At 45.7% G+C, this 21,502-nt stretch overlaps 1 protein-coding gene across 3 annotated transcripts; it reads right to left on the bottom strand.

Moving 5' to 3' along the window:
- Window positions 1-113: 113 nt before the first annotated feature.
- LOC117401085 (transmembrane protein 198-like) lies at window positions 114-21,053 on the bottom strand. Of its 3 annotated transcripts, XM_034001526.3 has the most exons (6): window positions 20,043-21,053; window positions 16,496-16,604; window positions 5,386-5,623; window positions 3,368-3,943; window positions 2,607-2,755; window positions 114-1,247 (listed from the first exon to the last, which is right to left on the bottom strand). In XM_034001526.3, exons 3-6 carry the CDS (start codon window positions 5,540-5,542, stop codon window positions 1,098-1,100), a joined length of 1,032 nt encoding a protein of 343 aa, XP_033857417.2. In that variant the 5' UTR covers window positions 5,543-5,623; window positions 16,496-16,604; window positions 20,043-21,053; the 3' UTR covers window positions 114-1,097. The 3 variants fall into 3 exon arrangements, with proteins under 3 accessions (XP_033857417.2, XP_033857416.2, XP_034769893.2); XM_034001525.3 differs by lacking the exon at window positions 16,496-16,604 and having other exon boundaries at window positions 20,043-21,052; XM_034914002.2 differs by lacking the exons at window positions 16,496-16,604; window positions 20,043-21,053 and adding an exon at window positions 7,550-7,997.
- Window positions 21,054-21,502: the final 449 nt, after the last annotated feature.

Here is a 21,502-nt window from a genome sequence, read left to right as displayed (position 1 = left end):
TGATTGTGTGGTAGAAGCCAGGCACTGTTGGCAGTCACTGTAGGAATTGTTGCTAGGTATCAAGCTAGGCCCACGCCACAGAATTGTTTAAACTATTTATCAGTTTATTTAAAAAAAAAAAAAAAGTCTTTCAAGAGCTTTGAGTTTGAAACAGTCTCTTCGTTGTCCTTAGGGGAAGTTGGGTCTTTTCTTCTTGTATTTTCTGGATTTAGACACTTTTCTTATTATTTAAAGTGTCCTTTCTGATCCACTTGATCTTGTTTTAGAAAATGTTCTTGATGAAGGCACAACAGAAAAAAGATCATTGTAAACTACCCCTTAATCAGTTATCATGACAACATGCTGGTCTACTCCACGATCAGCCACCACCTCCTGTCTACATTGATCATTAAATCAAATACATTTTAAACTTGTATTTAAAATGTTGTCAAATAACTGTCATCTGCCAGTTTATTTCCCAGGACTGCTGGTTGTAATTTGGAGTGCAATCTACTTTGTTTCCACAAGGGGGAGCAGTTCTCTGCAGAAGGGTGGTCACTTGCTAGTGCGTTGAATAAGACCGCTCTAAACTAGACCTGAGCAGACAGGAGCAATCCAAGGGATTCTCAGAATTCACAGGGATGCCAGTCGGAGCTTGACCTCCTGTTCCTGATCAGCAAGAACGGATTAACAGAGCGGAGAGTAAAACCAGCTGTTCAGCATGCCAGCGAGGCGGCACATTTATATGGAGAGGAATACAGAAGTGGTAGAGTTTACCAGCTGACAACAGCCCTGGGGCTAAGCAAGCAAGGCTCAAGCTTGACTGGCTAAACAGCCTCTTTCCCTTCCAATATCCCTCGAGTTTAAGTAACAGACACTCCAGGCAGAACCCAAGGAAAGACAGCCGGGTTTGTTAACCTCACAGCTACACAGCGATGTGAGGGGCCACTGCTGGTGCATTGGGACAGAAACCTGAAAACACGCAATAAAAAGAATGACAGGGAAGATATTTTCAGAGAGGGGGCTCGTCGGTTTTGTGCTCTTGTGGATTATCGGGGAGACTAGCTGAGGATTTTGCACAGTTGATAACGTGGGGTGTGGCAGGCGGACAGCAGGACTCAGACCCGCACCACGGGCGTGGTGGCAGTGAGAGGCACGGTGGAGCCGCACTCGTAGTCCAGGTCCACCATGGTGTGGGTGTTGGTGCTCAGGCTGCTCAGGGAGGTGCCTGTGCCCATCTGCCGATCCCTCAGGCTCTGGAGGTAACTCTGAAACACAGGAGAGAGTCTGAGAGGCTGAGAGACTGAGAGACAAAGACAGAGACAACAGACAGAGAAACGAGAGACAGAGAGACAGAGACTGAGTCTGAGAGACAGACCGAGAGACACAGTCAGAGTCTGGGAGACAGAGACAGAGAGGCGGAGACAGAGAGACAGAGACCGAGAGTCTGAGAGACTGAATCTGAGAGACAGACAGAGAGGAGAGACAGAGAAACGAGAGACAGACAGAGAGACTGATACAAAGACAGAGACAGAGACAGCGTCTGAGAGAGAGAGACAGAGAGACTGAGAGCAGCTCTCGTTCATTATTACCTGGCTGATTCCCATTAGGAAATTGCACCTCTAGTAATACTGGACTGTGACATCACGACAAACACACTGAAGATTACACTGCTGCCAAATGATTTTCACTAAAACTAGCAGCGAGTGTTGCTGTGGAGTTGTGAGCGAGTGGTCAGGGATGTGTGAGTGTGTGGTCACTCACAGGGGCTAGCACGTCCCCAGCGTAGCGCTTCACTGGGTAGGGTTAGGGGTAGGGGTAGGGGTTAGGGGTAGGGGTAGGTGTTAGGGGTGTGGTCACTCACAGGGGCCAGCACGTCCCCAGCGTAGCGCTTCACTGGGTAGGGTTAGGGGTAGGGGTTAGGGGTAGGGGTAGGTGTTAGGGGTGTGGTCACTCACAGGGGCCAGCACGTCCCCAGCGTAGCGCTTCACTGGGTAGGGGTAGGGGTTAGGGGTAAGGGTTAGGGGTAGGGGTAGTTGTTAGGGGTGTGGTCACTCACAGGTGCTAGCACATCCCCAGCGTAGCGCTTCACTGGGTAGGGTTAGAGGTTCGGGTTAGGGGTTAGGGGTTGGTTTGGTGTGTGGTCACTCACAGGGGCCAGCACGTCCCCAGCGTAGCGCTTCACTGGGTAGGGGTAGGGGTTAGGGGTAAGGGTTAGGGGTAGGGGTAGTTGTTAGGGGTGTGGTCACTCACAGGTGCTAGCACATCCCCAGCGTAGCGCTTCACTGGGTAGGGTTAGAGGTTCGGGTTAGGGGTTAGGGGTTGGTTTGGTGTGTGGTCACTCACAGGGGCCAGCACGTCCCCAGCGTAGCGCTTCACTGGGTAGGGTTAGGGGTAGGGGTAGGGGTTAGGGGTAGGGATAGGTGTTAGGGGTGTGGTCACTCACAGGTGCTAGCACATCCCCAGCGTAGCGCTTCACTGGGTAGGGTTAGAGGTTCGGGTTAGGGGTTAGGGGTTGGTTTGGTGTGTGGTCACTCACAGGGGCCAGCACGTCCCCAGCGTAGCGCTTCACTGGGTAGGGTTAGGGGTAAGGGTTAGGGGTAGGTGTTAGGGGTGTGGTCACTCACAGGGGCCAGCACGTCCCCAGCGTAGCGCTTCACTGGGTAGGATTTCCTGCGGTAGGTCCCCTCCGGCGCAGGGCCCGGCTGGTGCTTCTTGGCGTCTTTCTGTCGGATCCTCATGAGCTGAACTCTCTTCTGACGGCGGGAGATGATCACTGAGAGAGAGAATCACACACACAGTGCATCAGCAACAAACCTGATCCCTTCCTGTGCTGACTGGAGCTAAACCACTGGGGTGACCTACAGCACAGGAAGGGATCAGGTACCAGGAAACAGCAGCAACTTTTAATTCAGCAGAGACGCATTATATCTGCATACCCTGAATGGAAGTATAAAATGAACACGCAAACAACCAGAAGATATTCTACACCAGGGGTTTCCACACTGGGGGCCGAGGCCCCTGGGGGCCACGGGATGGTTTCTGTGGGCAGTAGCACATGTCAAATTTCTCTCCCAAATGATCCTGACAAAGCGATGCTCCCCACACCGGGAGAGCAATCCATTTGCACGAACGCTGCTGTGAGGGGCTTGGAGTTATTCTGCATGTAACACTGAGGTCAGCTCATGCCTGCGCTAACAGTATGTACCATTGGACAACAACAATTAATTACATTAATGCACTTTATAATTACAACATTGTTTTTTTATTAAAATAAATAAATAAATAAAACAATTATCCAACTCTAGAAACCTGATTCGGCATTAACCCAAACAAAAACACAAGAGTAGAAAATTGAGAAAAAAAAAACACACTACAAAACGAATACCTTCAGTATGAGAGAATCCTTCAGCCGTCAGCTTCCACTGAACTACGATTCCCAGAATGCTGAGCGCTGGCCACACTGCCATGATGACCCAGCTGTACCAGCAGAGCGGCGGGGAGGGGGCGAGGCGCACGCAATCGTACACAAACTGCACGAGCACCAGCATCTCGATGAAGTAATCCACGCACACCGTCATGATGGCAGCTCCGAACACAGAGGTGGAGAGCACGGTGAAGAGCTTCTGCCACTGCAGGGTGAGCACTGCGAACAGCATGCCCGCTCCCATCAGCATGCCCACCGGCACCCACACCGTGCCCGGGCTGTACACCTGCTCCATGGCCACCAGGGCGGCAGCGGCGAGCAGCAGCCCCAGCAGCAGGCCGGTCATGAAGAGCCCCACGCTGCGCACCAGCATGGTGACCAGGCCGCACAGCAGCCCGATGGCCAGGCCGATGCCAGCGCTGACCTCCACGCTCAGCTCCGTGTCCAGAACCCGCTCCTTGTGGCACAGCAGGAAGATGATGATGGAGCCGAACAGGAGACCCGACAGGAACATGATGGCTTTGAAGCAGCGGTACCCTGCAGGGAGACAGAGAGAGACTTAGCCGTGCGTTTCATGTCATGGATTCATGTTGAAATAAATGAGGTTTATAAGACATGGTTTTACCAGTACAAAATGAAATGTGTAAATTAAAACACATACACATTTGCATAGTCTAATGGCACTTATGTGTGGTCCAGTGGTTAAAGAAAAGGGCTTGTAACCAGGAGGTCCCCGGTTCAAACCCCAGCTCAGCCACTGACTCATTGTGTGACCCTGAGCAAGTCACTTAACCTCCTTGTGCTCCGTCTTTCGGGTGAGACGCAGTTGTAAGTGACTCTGCAGCTGATGCAGAGTTCACACACCCTAGTCTCTGTAAGTCACCTTGGATAAATGCATCTGCTAAATAAACATAATAATAATAATAATAATAATAATAATAATAATAATAATAATAATAATAATAATGTACCAGTTTGTGAAAGCACATGCTTTCGTATCAAATCATCCCCTGCAGCACGCATTGGATTTTGAAGTCAATGTGATACCTGTCCTGGCAGTCCACAGAAACCCCTTCAGTAAAGTCAGTAGTTAATAAACTAGGGGTCTGAGCTGAGTGGAGTTGACGCACAGTAAATGTCCCACCCCCTATCATTTCTCATTCCTACAAAATGGAGAATATTTTTGGGTACCACTGCAATTGGTTTGATCATTACAAATAATGCATTTACATTTAAATAGTAAAATTCTTTGTCAAACATTGACAAGAAGTCTTTGTAAATGTATATTATTACCCGTTAGTTATATGAAATTGAAACACTGTTCCAGTACTGCTTCTTCAGCTCATGGCTGCAGTAAGACCCACTGTCTACTAGAAGGCAGCAAAGCCCCATAGAAAGCAGAATCTCGTCTTTCAACACTGCAGCTGGAAAGGGTCCTGGCAGACACATGACGCACAGGGAGCGAGTGAAGGCACTGAAACCCTCGCTCCCCAAAGCAGCAGGATATGATTACTATTTACATTATCAAGAGGAGAATCGTCCCGGGGGTAGAAATTGTATCTGATAAACTTGTGAAGAATGTTCTAATCACTGTGTTCTTGTGGCTCTAGTCTAAATAAATCGGAGCAAAAACACTTCATATGTAGAATAACAGTCAAGGGATCAGCCATGTAAAGATGGGATTTCTATAAAAGGAGACGAGTTAGAATAACAAACTGGGGCTCCCACTATAGGCATGGTGCTCGTGCTGCAGTAAAACGAGGAAGCCAAGAAACTAACAGCTGCATGAAGAGCTTTAGACTGCTAGGTTGTGCTGGCTTCCTCGTTTTCATTAGCCACACTGGGCCACTCCACAAACCCCTAGAAGTCTTGATGGTAACTAAGCATCCCCAATACAGAGCTACACCTTGCATTCCCACTCATCATCCCCAATACAGAGCTACACCTTGCATTGTGTCTAAGGGCAGCGAGTGGCTCACCGAAGAAGCAGTAGATAACTCCGAAGAGGCAGCACATGGTGCAGATGATGGCAGGGATGATCTCATAGTCTCTCTGGATCTCCAGCTCACACACGTCCACCTCCGTCACCCCCTCGCCCGCGACTCCCAGGTCAATCTGCAGGGGCTCCGAGGTCATGGCTGGAGGGGTCGCTGGTCCAAGCAGTAGAGGGGGGGGGGGGATCAGAGCGCTCTCCACATCATCCTGGACAGCACTGACCTGGGAGATGCAAAGAGGGGGTTATTTTAAAGTAATTGCAGCCAACAAAACCCTTCCATACATTTCCTCTGCCATGCACATCCATTCATTATATACAGACGTGCTCAAATTTGTTGGTACCCCTCCACAAAAAACGAAGAATGCACAATTTTCTCTGAAATAACTTGAAACTGACAAAAGTAATTGGCATCCACCATTGTTTATTCCATATTTAATAGAAATCAGACTTTGCTTTTGATTTTTTATTCAACATAATATTGTAAATAATAAAACAAATGAAAATGGCATGGACAAAAATGATGGGACCGCTAACCTAATATTTTGTTGCACAACCTTTAGAGGCAATCACTGCAATCAAACGTTTTCTGTAGCTCTCAATGAGACTTCTGCACCTGTTAACAGGTAGTTTGGCCCACTCTTCCTGAGCAAACTGCTCCAGCTGTCTCAGGTTTGATGGGTGCCTTCTCAAGACTGCAAGTTTCAGCTCTTTCCATAGATGTTCGATAGGATTCAGATCAGGACTCATAGAAGGCCACTTCAGAATAGTCCAATGTTTTGATCTTATCCATTCTTGGGTGCTTTTAGCTGTGTGTTTTGGGTCATTATCCTGTTGGAGGACCCATGACCTGCGACTGAGACAGAGCTTTCTGACACTGGGCAGTACGTTTCGCTCCAGAATGCCTTGAAAGTGTTGAGATTTCATTGTGCCCTGCACAGATTCAAGGCACCCTGTGCCAGGCGCAGCAAAGCAGCCCCAAAACATAACCGAGCCTCCTCCATGTTTCACTGTAGGTATGGTGTTCTTTTCTTTGAAAGCTTCATTTTTTCGTCTGTGAACATAGAGCTGATGTGACTTGCCAAAAAGCTCCAGTTTTGACTCATCTGTCTAAAAGACATTCTCCCAGAAAGGATTGTGGCTTGTCAATATGCATTTTAGCAAATTCCAGTCTGGCTTTTTTTATGTTTTTCTGTCAAAAGTGGAGTCCTCCTGGGTCTTCTTCCATGGAGCCCACTTTCGCTCAAAAAGCGACGGATGGTGCGATCAGAAACTGACGTACTTTCACTTTGGAGTTCAGCTTGTATCTCTTTGGCAGTTATCCTTGGTTCTTTTTCTAGCATTCGCACTATCCTTCTGTTCAATCTGGGGTCGATTTTCCTCTTGCGGCCGCGCCCAGGGAGGTTGGCTACAGTTCCATGGACCTTAAACTTCTTAATAATATTTGCAACTGTTGTCACAGGAACATCAAGCTGCTTGGAGATGATCTTGTAGCCTTTACCTTTACCATGCTTGTCTATTTTCTTTCTGATCTCCTCAGACAACTCTCTCCTTTGCTTTCTCTGGCCCATGTTCAGTGTGGTGCACACAATGATACCAAACAGCACAGTGACTACTTTTCTCCATTGAAATAGGCTGAATGACTGATTACAAGATTGGAGACATGTGTGATACTAATTAAAGAAACTAATTAGTTTGAAATATCACTATAATCCAATTATTTATTATATTTTCTGAGGGGTAGCAACAAATGTGTCCAGGCCATTTTAGAATATCTTTGTAGAATAAGCAATAATTCATCTCTTTTCACAGCTTCTTTGCTTTATTCTATGACATACCAAAGGCATGCAAGTATACATGATAAAATAGCTTTTAATTTCATCACTTTTCAGGAGGAATGAAGCATTATTTCAATGAGCTGTAAGGGTACCAACTAATTTGAGCACGTCTGTAGGTCTCCAGAATTCTGTATGTTTTCGCAAACATGATATCTGGAAGACTTCCTGTAAGGCACAGCAATGGCATTGTTCAAATGAAAATACAGGGTTTCTGTAACCTGGGTTTCTTCAATATCTGCACATTTGGGACCTAATGGAAGATTTGGGGATTTGTTTTGATACAATTACTTTTAATAGAAAACATATACCAACATATACTGCCTGGTGACTATCTGGAGCTGTGCCGAATATCAGGTTGGGCCTCCTTCTGCCTGGATCACAAGGAGCTGGAAGGAGTCTTGAAGGATCCATTCAGTCATTAATATTACAATCTGCACAGAGGTAGCAGAGGATTGGGATGACAGTGTTCAAGTTCATCCCAAACAAATAGCGTTGAGATCAGGGGATTGTGGAGGCCATGGAAGACGTCTGAAGCCACGCTCCTCAAGCATGCATTCGCATCTCTAGCCATAGCAATACATGTTGGTAAGACGTATTCTGTTAGCTCCATGTACTCTCTCTCCCGGTCCTTTCACAGAGGGCTGTGAGGTTTGTATCCTTGCTGTTAGATTCACACAGTCTGTGTGGCTTGGTCTATGTGTGTACACTTAATGTACAAAACACCTGCACAGAACACTGACCAGGATCCAGTCACTGAAACCCAATCCTCACTGAAACCCAATCCTCACTGAAACTCAATCCTCACTGAAACCCAACCCACACTGAAACCCAACCCACACTGAAACCCAACCCACACTGAAACCCAATCCACACTGAAACACAATGCACAACTGCATCCTCACTGCAACACAATCCACACTGAAACACAACCCACACTGAAACCCAATCCACACTGAAACACAATCCACACTGAAACACAATGCACAACTGCATCCTCACTGCAACACAACCCTCACTGAAACACAATCCTCACTGAAACCCAACCCTCACTGAAACACAATGCACTACTGCATCCTCACTGCAACACAACCCACACTGAAACCCAACCCTCACTGAAACACAATGCACAACTGCATCCTCACTGCAACACAACCCACACTGAAACACAATGCACAACTGCATCCTCACTGCAACACAATCCTCACACTGAAACCCAATCCTCACTGCATCCTCACTGCAGTGCAAGGAGCCCTGAAGTCAAGACTAAAGACAAAGCTTCACTTCATTACAGCTACACATCTGTTTGCAGTTCTTAATACTGCAATACTGAGGAACACACAGACTATACAATACCTACCACGGGTGTTACGTTTATGTTTAATTACCGAACCGTTTAAACTTCAGGATTCAACACGTTTACACACTGTAGCCAATCAGGAAAGCCATCACAAGAAACCCTCCATGGCTTTTTATAAATAACTGTAAGAATGTAGCTGAGAATTCAGGCTAAATTCTAAACTTGAAACAATTTGCTACAGTTTAAACTCTGTTAACCGTCCCCAAACACCACCAAGTATTGAGACAACTGAATGCTCACTAAACATCTGATCACGGAACTGATACCTGTGGTGCAAAAAGATTTTAAAATCAAGGGATGGGAATAAGACTCCCGTTGCATAGCAGTTTGATCCATTCTAGGTTTTACTATGAATTTAGTAAGACACACCTGAGCTTGTTACCTGTACACTGGGGCTAATCAAGCACATATTAAAAGCTGTGATCTGACACTGGATCAAGGTTCCTTTAGGTTTGCTGGCAGTACGCTGCTGTGCACTAGATGGCGCTGGTGTTTACTAATAAGGTCACTTTACATTACAGATGTAAGGAAACACTGTTAGGAAGCAACTTAGGAAATAAAACAGTCAAACCTGAAAGTAAGGCATGCAAATGTATTTAATGGTACTGGATTTATTAAAATGACAATAGGGGTTTGCTAGAACGTGTGAGATTGATGGAATTGAATATTAAGTGAATGGAACAGGCTGGATCAAGTCTCCCTACCCCTGGTTGTTATGGGATAGGCAGTGCACTCTGAATTAACACACAGCCACAGATTGTACCTTCAGGCACACTCTGTAAAGAAACGTTTCTGTTTGAACACATTTTCCTGTTTTAATTGAATGGAAAAATAATTCATCTTGTGTCTCAGTGCAGAACAATATGCCTGTGTCGCACACAATCCTCTCTCTCTCTCTCTCTCAGGACTAAGGGAAAGTTTGGCACATGACCGCCACTGGAAAGAATAGAAATTATTTGGTTGTTAGTCTCTCTGAGGATGACGTGTGGATACAGTCAGTTTGGAAACTATTCTGTATTCTCCGAGTCTCTCATCCTTGGCTTCACTTTCCTTAATTCATTAAAGCTGCAGTGAAACACAAAACCCTTTCCAATTTGACACATCTGTCTTGTTCTCAGATTGGAAAGGGTCCTGCCTCTTAATCTATAGTACAGAGTTGACAAAACACACCAATCACCAAAAAACCTTAAAATCAACAACCCAGTCATTTCAGTCATGTTTTTCACCCCCTCAACGCAGCGATCCTCACAGCAGCTCAGGGGAACGGACGGTCAGTGCTCCGATGGTCTCTGTGCACCCAGGAGTGGATTCCAGCGAGCTGCCAGCCCTGCAGGTGTCCGCTTGAGCTCACAGGCTCCTGGCTAGTAAGGGCTGCTGTTGGCTGCTTCGATATGGATACTCTTCTAACTCCTGCTAAACCATCACATTCTGTGTGGAAGTCCATGCTAGTTTGTGGGCTGGTCCGCCCTGCGAGGGTTAAGATGAGGGTTTAAATAAAGCCTCCTCCCACCCACTCTCCCCTTGGAGTGGAGAGTCTGAGCACACAGACAATGGGCATCAGTGTCCCAGCTCTAGACTGCGAGAATGGAGTCATTATCAAGGAACAAAGCCGCAGAGAGGCTGGCAGCAGCCCCATTGGCGTGAGTGAGGTGCATGCTGGGTACTGCCGCTGCACAGAGGGGAGCGCTTCCCCCGTTTGAAAGGAGAGGGAGTGCTGGAATGCACATGGAGAGGGGCTCACTACCCCTTGTGTGCGTCTCCCTGTCCCTCTGTGTTGCTGTCTCACTGTCACACCGCCTCTCTGTCTCTGGCTGTCTCTGAAATAGCGACAGAAAGATGCTCCACTATGAAAGGCACTATGTAAAATAAAGATTGATTGATCCTGTGATGTGACTCCCCCTGCACACCACACGCTCGTGCCTTCACCATCGGACACCTCGGAGACCCCACTTTCTTTCTCTTTTAAATCACTTTCATGAAATCAATACACTGGTAGAGTGCCCTCAGAGAGAATTATCTTGTGTTTTAAACATTTAAAGTAATCATTCAGAACAGTAAATTAGATATTGTTCTATAGTATCTTTCTTTGACAAATTAAAAACTGCTAGACTGTACACAGGGGTAGAAGCTTTAATGATTTGGGAGTCGGATAGTTAAATAGTCGAATCGGGCATACAAAAAACGAATTGATCCTATATTGGTGAACGCACTGTTGTTTCACAACACTTTGCCGTTTGTGCGCTACATTATGAAACTGCTGGGTTTTATTTTTAAACTATTAATGTTCCAAAACATAACGTTAGTTTTATAGATTATTTGGCGCTAGCATATTTCAGAAACCAAGCATACATTTCCAAACTCAAGCAGACTGATCAATCCATGTTTCATTTTGCCCTTATTTAGACTCCGCTGAGCTATGCTTAAATACCTTCCATTCCCTGTCCCTACACACCCTAGTCGTGGGACATCCCAAGGCCTCTTTTTTGGGAATGTTGCGTGCCTGCTCAAAACTGTTAAACTGCAGAAAGCAATGCTCCAGCCAGGCTGACTGCGTGCATCCCTGCCAGCATGAAACAGCCCATCAGCAGCTGAGGTGTAGAATTAGATTGCAGCTGTCTGGCTGCTCCCTGGTCTCTCACACCCACACCAGCCATGCCATCTCATGCAGCTAGGTGAGGCTGGCATAGTTCTGTTGCGTGCCCGCTGAGCAGAGGGGCTGGGTTACTGCCCCATTCCAATGCCCAATACTGACACTCTCAGGGGCATGCGTAGATATGGTTGAGTAACGTGTTCTGGAGATTATAGAAATACTCAAAGGAAGCAGAACAATGGAAGTCTCTTTCAATGTCTTCAAGAAGACGCTCCATACGCCAGAGCAGTACATGTAGTGAATTTCAAACCATTTTACAATTTAAAGACTTTGAAACCAATTGAAGTTTCTTGGAGTACAGCTGTGGATTGGCTGGATTCCGAAATGCCACGTTTTTCGTCGTATTGAAAACTACAAAGAGGTATTTAATTCAACTGAGTTAAAGTGAAATAGAGTAAAAACCAACCACAGCAAAACTACAGCGGACTTGTGAGAAATCTGCTATAGAAAGAATGTTTGACGTTCTGGTTCTGTCTGATGGTAGCGGGGAAGATTCCTCGAGATTGTGTATTGATCAAAAACACAAAATAACGTTGCTACTGGAACCAAATACAAGGCTATATACATTCCATACGATCCAAATGCTGTAGAGATGATGTGCGTTTCTCATTTCCCTATGAAAACAAAACACACAAATAACCCTGTAATGTACTCCCTGAGTGCTGAGTATTCTGCATGTGTTCCACTGAGAAACATCTGTTCCAATGAAGAGAAAGAAACCCTCTCCTCCCCTGAACTCACAGCCCTGTACAGAGAGCCAGCTCACACGCACACACACACACACACACACACACACACACGCACCTGAAACACTGCCTCACAGTGCTGCTGCATTTCATTAGCTCTCTAAACTGCTTTTAAAATAGTTTTTAAAACACTTAATTTTTTTCCTTAAGTGCTGAATTGGCATTTAAAATGAAGCATAGTGTTTACTGGACTGGAGTAATCTTGTTTTCTTACTTCTATGAAGAACAATGTGCCTCAGTGGAGCTGCCGCGGTGTGTAGAGCCCCTTCACTTACTCCCTACAAACCGGCTCAGATCTGCCGATGCCGCTGCCTTTGTCATTCCAAGAACTCCATTCAAATCCCACGGAGAGAGGGCTTTTAGATCTCAAGCTCCTTCCCTTTGGAACTCACTTCCAGGTTTATCCGGAATGCAGAGTTAGTCTGGATTTTTAAATCTAAACTGCAAGCATATCTCTTTGATTTGTCCTTTCACTGGAGAGCAGTTTGGAGCTCTTTCAGTCGGCTGTGTATTTCTGGAACGTGCCCGGGTATGCTTGTACATGAAGGACGCTATATAAATGAAACTGGTATGGCATGATGAAATTGTACTGCAGATCACCATGACTTGCATGGTAAAATGAGAAGTGTAACATTCTACCACATACAAATTCACCCCCAGAGGGATAATTACAGCTACTGAAATGCAGGGTGTCCCATCAATAATAAATTCATTTGAATAAAAGACCTCTATAATAACACCAACGTGCTGTAAAACAACAAGAATCGAGGCACTGAGAAGACTTCAAAACAACAAGCAGCAACTGTGCAGGCCTGGGCCCCTCCAACGCAACACAGAACACTGCTGAACCAAGCGGATAACTCTCGTTAGCAATCCCAGAGGGCTGTGTGACATCTGACCTCGGCAAACAGGAAACGCTGCAGCTGAGATCACTTCCAGTTCGTGCTTGCTTGACCCCTGCAGGAAATGGTGTCAGGAGGGAGGTGAACCAGGAACCGAACATAACAGTGAAAAAAAAAAAAAAAAAAAAAACCAAAAAAAAAAAAAACCATTCATGTCCTAGTTACAAAATACTTCATAAAACCTGACTTACACACTACTTTACCACTATATCTATTATACAAATTATTTGCATTATTTTATTTTGAATGTTCAATTTCTCCCCAATTTATAATGTCAAAGTTCTGTTCCCTGACCGCAGCGATCCCCACACAGCTCAGGAGAACTGACCGTCAGCGGGTGTCCTCCGATCCCCAGGCCAATCACCTCTCACACCCCGGAGCTACACAGCAGATGTGAGCCACCGCCCCCTGGAGGACAAAGGCCAGCGCTGCAGGGGTCCGCTTGAGCCAGTAGGGTCCGCTGTAGGGCAATGAGGAGAAACAGGCCCTGCTGATTCTGCCTCCCTAACCTAGCGCCAGAGCCAGTGAAGTACTTCACACAGCTAGGAACCTGCGCTCCCCTGACTGTGTGACTCCCCCTGCACACCACGCGGCCGTGCCTTTACCAGGGGAAACCCTCGGGGACCCCTGCGCCCCCCTGACTGTGTGACTCACCCTGCACACCACACAGCAGTGCCACTATCAGGGGAGACACTCGGGGACCCCTGCGCTCCCCTGACTGTGTGACTCACCCTGCACACCACACAGCAGTGCCACTATCAGGGGAGACACTCGGGGACCCCTGCGCTTCCCTGACTGTGTGACTCACCCTGCACACCACACAGCAGTGCCACTATCAGGGCAGACCCTCGGGGACCCCTGCACTCCCCTGACTGTGTGACTCACCCTGCACACCACGCGGCCGTGCCTTTACCAGGGAGACCATTAGGGACCTCCCACGACTAAATATGTTTAACAAATCAACGCTGGGGTGTGAAGCTTGATTTCATGTTTTTGTATTCACAGCCCTTGAGAGAGGTTGGACATTAACCATAGCGTCTCATTACTTGATCACACAGGACACGGGCCTTGGTCAACGTAAATTAAAGTAAACTAAGCAAAACACACACAGTCCTGAAGTTTCCCTAACTCACATATAAAAGAAAAAAGACTGAACCCACACCATCAGAAGACTAAAACCAACCCAGATGGGAATGCAGAAGTTAGGGATCAGTATGTTAAGTCTGCTACACCCGGACTCTCGTTGCACCCTTTTTCCAGGAATTTGAAAGCTTCATCCTTGCTTATTCAGTTTTTCCACAGCTGTGCAATTCGATCCAGTGCTCAACAAGCCCCCCTTCTCCATCACTCAGTGGAAACCCTCGCTCTACTTTCACTGATCCACTGAACTGCAGTGCAGAGCCGCCCCACAAGCATGTTCAACTGTACCTCCGTGTTAAATAAGCATGCCAGCAACACACCGTATATACCCTCCACTGCTGACAATACAAAACTACCATGTCAATGACATCCACCCCCCAGAGACACATGTTCAATCAAGACAGGCAGTTCTCTAAATATTTCCTAAATGTAAGCGTGACACACAGACAGACGGACGAATGGACACACAGACTCCTGAATCCGATACTCTAGTGGATAGGTAATGCTGATATCAAGTTTCACAACACTTGGATAAGCTGTGCTATATGCGAAACTAAGTGTGACAAACGGACGGACAGACAGACACCCCAGTATATCTTCAGAATCGGACACTCTCAGTAACCTGTGCTAAATAGTGTTAATACCAAGTGTCATGACAACTGGAGAAACAGTTCCCATCAAAGGATAATAAAACCAACATGCTGTAAAGTAGCAACCCTTAGAAACGCTTGGTAGAAATTGATGTATGGAACATGAACCTTTAAAGCATTATTACTGCATGTCGCAATACAGAACCCACCTAAACTCTTGAGAATATAGAAGGAGTTGATCTTTTGCCAAAATGTAGCAAAAGTGAAAAAAAGCTAGATTTTTATTTATCTAGCTTTTATTTATTTATTTAAAAGTTCAAACTTTTAAAACATGATGCAACTCGTTTCATTTAGATCTTAGACATAGAAAAGGGAAGTTAGAACAGCCTGCATATAAGAGAAAGCGATAAATAACATCTTTGACAAATGTTTGGAGCTACAGTAACGTAGTGCCAGATATCATGTTCCAAAATGAATGTGCGCCCACACGTGTTTCTTTCAAAACTGCACATCTGAGACCTACAGTGTGGAGCTAATGGAGGTGCACAAAAGGGTTCTGAGATTACAAGGGCAGCAGTGTGGCGTAGTGGTTAGGGCTCTGGACTCTTGACCGGAGGGTTGTGGGTTCAATCCCTGGTATGGGACACTGCTGCTGTACCCTTGAGCAAGGTACTTTACCTAAATTGCTTCAGTAAAAACCCAACTATATAAATGGGTAATTGTATGTAAAAATAATGTGATATCTTGTAACAATTGTAAGTCGCCCTGGATAAGGGCGTCTGCTAAGAAATAAATAATAATAATAATAATAATAATAATTACTGTGTGTGCTGCACTTGCAGCTGAAGTTGTAAGAGTTACGACAGTGTGTCCAATTAAAGAAGTGCCAGTAGGGAGTGGCTTTTAATTAATGCATATCCCAGCCTGCACCTGGGCCAATTAATAATTCAGGTCACTGCACTTCATTGAAATCCTTATGATGCCAATGCTAGTTATAATTATAAGTTACTCTATTATAATATCCGTTCAAAATGTGAACTCACTTGGAAAGGCTTTGAAGCAGCACCAAGATGATATTATCATGATCGGAAGTCATTGAAATCCACTCCCTGTTCTCTTTTCAGAAGAAATCGCCCTGACAAAAGTCTTTGTTTCTTCTAATCCCATAAACCATCAACTTTAGCCTAAGAAAAGGAGTGAAAATGTGCTGTGACCCTGGCAAATCACACACACAGACACACATAGACACACAGATACACAGTCACACACACACACACATTCTACATTATGGATTCATCACATCACAATCAATGAACAACAATGCATTTATGTTGCTATACAATAATTACCAGTGATTTAACTGACTTTAATTCAGAGACATTATAAATAACACTGTAGATTAAACATACCCTAACCACTTCCTGTGCTGCAGGTCAATATCACTCCAATGGTTGCAATCGACCATGTGATACCAGTTTCATTTCTTAAAGACTCTTTTCTGTTCAAACAGCAAAGTTGCATTACATGTTTGCTGTGTTGCCCATTTTTAAATGCATTCATCTCTAATATTTTCCTCATTACTAAGGGTCTATAAGATGTGAATTTTGCCAACCCTCCACGGTAGATCCTTTAAAAGGTGAAACAGCTTCCATGGGGCTTAGGGAACATTTCATTCTTTGCCATCACTTCTAGGCATAACTCCCATCTTCTAGACCTTGTCCATTACTACAACAGTACATGAGAATGCAGCTGGTAGCATATGGTCTATGGTGATTAGCTCTCACATACAGTACACCTTGTTTCCTTGCAGTATATTTTTAGCCTGCCCACGATACACCCAGCCTGGTGAGTACGAGTCACAAAATAGAATTACCTTTCCATTAGCGCAGACCGAGGCTGCTGGTAATGGGATGAATTGTCTGGATTAGCCGAGGCAAGATGCAACACTGTGGAATCCTGCAGAGTTTAGCCGATGCACAGCACTGCAAAAAACAGCAACTTAGACCCTGCTTATGAGTGACAATCCAAAGCGACAGGAAATGTGGGCAGTAAGTCAATTAATAACACATCCACATACATGTTCAGTATGGAGACGCAAAATAAAATGCTCAACCGGAGCGGTCGCTGTCGAAGGTTGCAGGAAAGGCTAGGATACCTCTAATGCAGTGTCTGGAAAAATGATGACATATTATTCACTGAAGATAATGCAAATCTAAGTGGCTATGCAAAGTAAAGTTTTGATTAAAGCAAAAAGTGAAATGCATCTGTGCAGCCGCGGCACACTGGAGAGGACTGCTGCTCCGCTAGAATCAAGCAGCGTTTGCTCCAATAGCCCAATATATTGTCCCAGCACTAATTCACTCAAACAGTAGATTCCCTGCAGTGATTTTGTTAGCACCATATCGTTTAAGTGGTTACAATAATGTGGCTCAGTAGATGGTTGCATCATTGTCAGCCCAAGTATACATGCATTTAGCATAGTTTTTTTAAAAGCGTTATCCTATCTCTCCCGTCTTTACAGTTCTTACCTATGATTTCACTTTGCTTTTTTAAAACTGCTATGCTTTTAGAAGGGAGGGCCAATCTGCTCCTAATAAAACGGCCAGGCAGTGTATTTTACATTTTTAAACATTTGGTTTAAAAGTTTCAGTTTGAGAGAAAGCACCCCCCAAGTGTTTGTTTTATGTGATAATGATCTGCCATGTTAAAAACGGGCTACAGTAAGGTCTTTAAATAGGGACATTAGTGAAGACTGCGTGCGTACGAGAGTACATTGCTATTGGAGTAATTCATAGTTACATTTCAAAGCATCTGCAGGCAGGAAGAGTCGCGCCTATGCTGACTATGATGTAAAGACTGCAGGGTTGAATGGGGGACAGGCTGCACAGCTTGGTGCCGCTGCGTGTTATCTGAGCATGGATGGTGAAGACTTATGCAAAAACTGAAACTGGGAGAGAATATATCCAGAATAATGCCAAATATCTGAGGGATATTTCAATGGCTGCATTGTTCAATCTTAATCACAGTAAAAGCACTTGCATGTTGATGAGGATTAGGACTAATACGGAAGACTTCAAAAGGAGAAATTCATACACGTGTTCTCCTGGTATACCCTGGTGTGGGGCGTGCTCTCCTGGTACACCCTGGTGGGGGGCGTGTTCTCCTGGTACACCCTGGTGGGGGGCGTGCTCTCCTGGTATACCCTGGTGGGGGGCGTGTTCTCCTGGTACACCCTGGTGGGGGGTGTGTTCTCCTGGTACACCCTGGTGGGGGGCGTGCTCTCCTGGTACACCCTGGTGGGGGGCGTGTTCTCCTGGTACACCCTGGTGGGGGGCGTGTTCTCCTGGTACACCCTGGTGGGGGGCGTGTTCTCCTGGTACACCCTGGTGGGGGGCGTGTTCTCCTGGTATACCCTGGTGTGGGGCGTGTTCTCCTGGTACACCCTGGTGGGGGGCGTGCTCTCCTGGTACACCCTGGTGGGGGGCGTGTTCTCCTGGTACACCCTGGTGGGGGGCGTGTTCTCCTGGTACACCCTGGTGGGGGGCGTGTTCTCCTGGTACACCCTGGTGGGGGGCGTGTTCTCCTGGTACACCCTGGTGGGGGGCGTGTTCTCCTGGTGTTCTCCTGGTACACCCTGGTGGGGGGCGTGTTCTCCTGGTACACCCTGGTGGGGGGGCGTGTTCTCCTGGTACACCCTGGTGGGGGGGCGTGCTCTCCTGGTACACCCTGGTGGGGGGCGTGTTCTCCTGGTACACCCTGGTGTGGGGCGTGCTCTCCTGGTACACCCTGGTGTGGGGCGTGTTCTCCTGGTACACCCTGGTGTGGGGCGTGTTCTCCTGGTACACCTGAATGCTGTAGTTTACTTAAGCATCATTGCAGATCAGCAGTGCTGTACCACAGCGATGAGAACGCACCCGTCCACCGTGCTGGAATTGTGCTCCAGCGGTTTGAGGAGAGACTTCAGGCATTTTCCACGGCCGCCACAATCCCCGGATCTCAATCCAGTTGAGCTTGCTTGTGATGAATTCGAACAATCTGTTATTCCAAGGGTCTGCACCAATTGAAACGCATGTATTCATGCATGATCCTTCAAGGCCATGTCTAGCATGTGATCAGGGCATACGGTGGCCCACCACTAGTCTAGCGTCTCATAGCTTTGTTTTCCACACAGAACGCTAAGGAATTATATTTCAGAGTAGAACTCAATTTGATTACAGTATGCATGTGCCCTTATTAATGTGTTAGCTTTATGGAATATGAAAACAAGCATTTGGAATTAAGTTTAAGGTCAGCCAGACTACCGCACACAAAAAACACAGAAACACCTCTCCCATGTAGCACACACTTTGTGTAAACGACCTGTCCCCCAGGAGTATTCCGTATGCAATATATAAAAACTGCATCTCCCTGCTGTGTAACCAAGACAGATCTGAAAGACAGAAGGCCAATGGTAGGCCAAGGAAGCACAAGACATTGTTTCAAAATCAATTAACCCAAATAGCCTTTCTAAATGACCATAATGCTATTGCACAGCAGACATGGTGCTATAGCTAAGTCAAGGCATCAGGACGACATATGTTCTCACAATGTAGTACTCCGACTTGGGTAACATGATATGTATCATATGGTGACAATAGATTATTATTACTCTCCCTATAAGATACACACCCCTAGCCAGTTAAGCAAAGATTAAAGGGGCTGAGGTCATCACTACCTGAAATTTCTTGGAAGAATTATTTAGGGCGAGTATGGAATCCATTCAACATTACAAATATAACCCATATGCGCAATTTGGCAAAATGTATTAGAAAACTCACTTATTTTCATTGTCTGCTGGAGTTCTTGAAAAAAAATCAACTAATTGTAAGAAAAACAAACCTAGTTTCGTGTGTAAAGAAACGCTAAAGCCTCTTTCTCCGGCTTCAGAAGCACTCTGTTTAAATTGCACACTAGACTAGATGCAATAGGAAAAGCAGCACACAGTGACGCGTGGGTGCAATGATAGAGGAATGATCCGCCTGCCTGATGCCTGTCACTTAAAAACCCGCCCCACACACAGAGTTCACGCGTTACATTTAACGGGACTTTTTTTTTTCATTATTAAATCATATTTATATTTAAAAGACGCGACATAAAACAATACATAACGTTCTCTACAAAAATAAAAAGTTCACACAAACATCGCTCATGTAATGTTCACAACAGTACCGTATTTGTGTAAAATTCCGTATTTATAATATAATAAGGATGTGTTACTTTTCCCCACAATAAAACAATGCCACACACACACACAATGTTTGTACGGTATTTTTTTTTTTTTAAATCGTAAATAGTTTTGTAATAACTAACGCTCCACCGTCCGCCTTCAGTCAAATGTATTAACGATTACGTGTTTTAAAAAAAAAAGTTTAAAAACTCACCGTTTTAAATGACTTTCAGATGTTTCCCAGAGGAAATCCAAAAGTTTTCTCATGAAATATCCCCGTCAGTGATCGAGTTCATTTCTCAAATGTGCCGGTTTAAAAAAAAAACAAAAAAAAACCACACTTCGTTTTCTTTATACTCTTCTCAATCACTAGCTTTTTATTGTAGTTTTGTTTTGTTTTGTTTTGTTTTTTTTTTTTTTTTGGGGGGGGGGACCCTCTCAAGTTGCCTGCATGGAAACGTTACTAATACTGGGAAGCTGAGGGAAACAAAGCGAACAAAACAACTTGACGGAGAGTAAAAAAAAACAAAAAAACGGCATCCGATTGTATTTTGAATTGCCTGCCTGCTGTGTAACGATGTGCCTGCAGGAGTGCAGCGTGAAGTCCTGAGACCCGCTGCCCCTCTCTCCCTCCACACAGTACTCTGAATGCGTGCCCTGGGGTAAACCTGTGCCTTCGTTGCTCACACTCAAAAAAAGCTTTTCGGCTCTCGCTAACCAACAGCTGAAAAGATTTGACATCATCGCCCAGAGAGACCATCTGTTATTGCCGGTTGGGGGAGGGCTCGGGCTCGGGGAGGCGAGGCCTGCTCATGCCGGTTCGTATTACACGACAGCGTGACTGAGAAACACCCTAACAACGAGAGACAAACCTTTGCTGTTTCTTCAGATTCGTTTTTGTTGTTTTTATTGAGGAATGTGTGTATTTATTTTAACTCTGCACGTTAGTAAATTGTTGGGTAATTTAATTGAGCGCAGGAGCAGGGGTGGCTCATTCGCTCATCGCTTTTTTGGCGTCGACCCAAGAGGCATGGGCTGCTCCGGGTCACAGCGGTTCGGTGGAGGCCGAGATAATAATGATTTCATTGTCTGTGTGGGAGAGAGACAGCAACCATCCTCCCTGTAGCACTCTCAGCAACACCCCCACAAGAAACACACACTTACACACACAACAGACACACATTTCACTGATAGCACCAGCTAACACACTGGCTTACACATATCACATGAATCACTTTAAACACACTAAACATAGCAGGGCTGTCTAATCACAGTCCTGGAGGGCCATTCATCTCCAGGTTTAACTGGTCAAATCATATAATTAACTACTTCAGGGTTTCAATGGAGGTTTAACTGGTCCAATTAAACAATTTAGAACAAGGCTGGAACAAAGACCAGGACTAGAAGGAGCTTTGGCCACCCCTGGAATATAGACAGCCTTCTGACCTTGAGTGGGTGAGAATCGTATTTTATCTTAGCACAGTCCAGGGCCATAGCTTGAGGCATGAAGACTGAACTGCTCCCTCCCTCACCCTCTAAGAGAAAGGGTGCTCCCTCCAGTCCAGGGCAGGCTTGAGGCACGGAGACTGAACTGCTCCCTCCCTCACCCTCTAAGAGAAAGGGTGCTCCCTCCAATCCAGGGCAGGTTTGAGGCATGGAGACTGAACTGCTCCC

Source organism: Acipenser ruthenus, chromosome 42 (genome assembly GCF_902713425.1).
Source record: "Acipenser ruthenus chromosome 42, fAciRut3.2 maternal haplotype, whole genome shotgun sequence".
Lineage (NCBI taxonomy): Eukaryota > Metazoa > Chordata > Actinopteri > Acipenseriformes > Acipenseridae > Acipenser > Acipenser ruthenus.
The sequence above is the reverse complement of the archived record's forward strand: the minus strand, read 5'-3'. Positions and strand labels throughout refer to the sequence as shown.

Bases quoted from the DNA above. Each gene is read 5' to 3' on its own strand.
- LOC117401085 (XM_034914002.2), bottom strand. From the start codon at position 7,648: ATGGATCCTTCAAGACTCCTTCCAGCTCCTTGTGATCCAGGCAGAAGG. The intron at 3,944-5,385 runs GTGAGCCACTCG...GTCTCCCTGCAG, and splicing joins AGTTATCTACTGCTTCTTCG to GGTACCGCTGCTTCAAAGCC. The intron at 1,248-2,606 runs GTGAGTGACCAC...CCTGTGTTTCAG, and splicing joins CTGGGGACGTGCTGGCCCCT to AGTTACCTCCAGAGCCTGAG.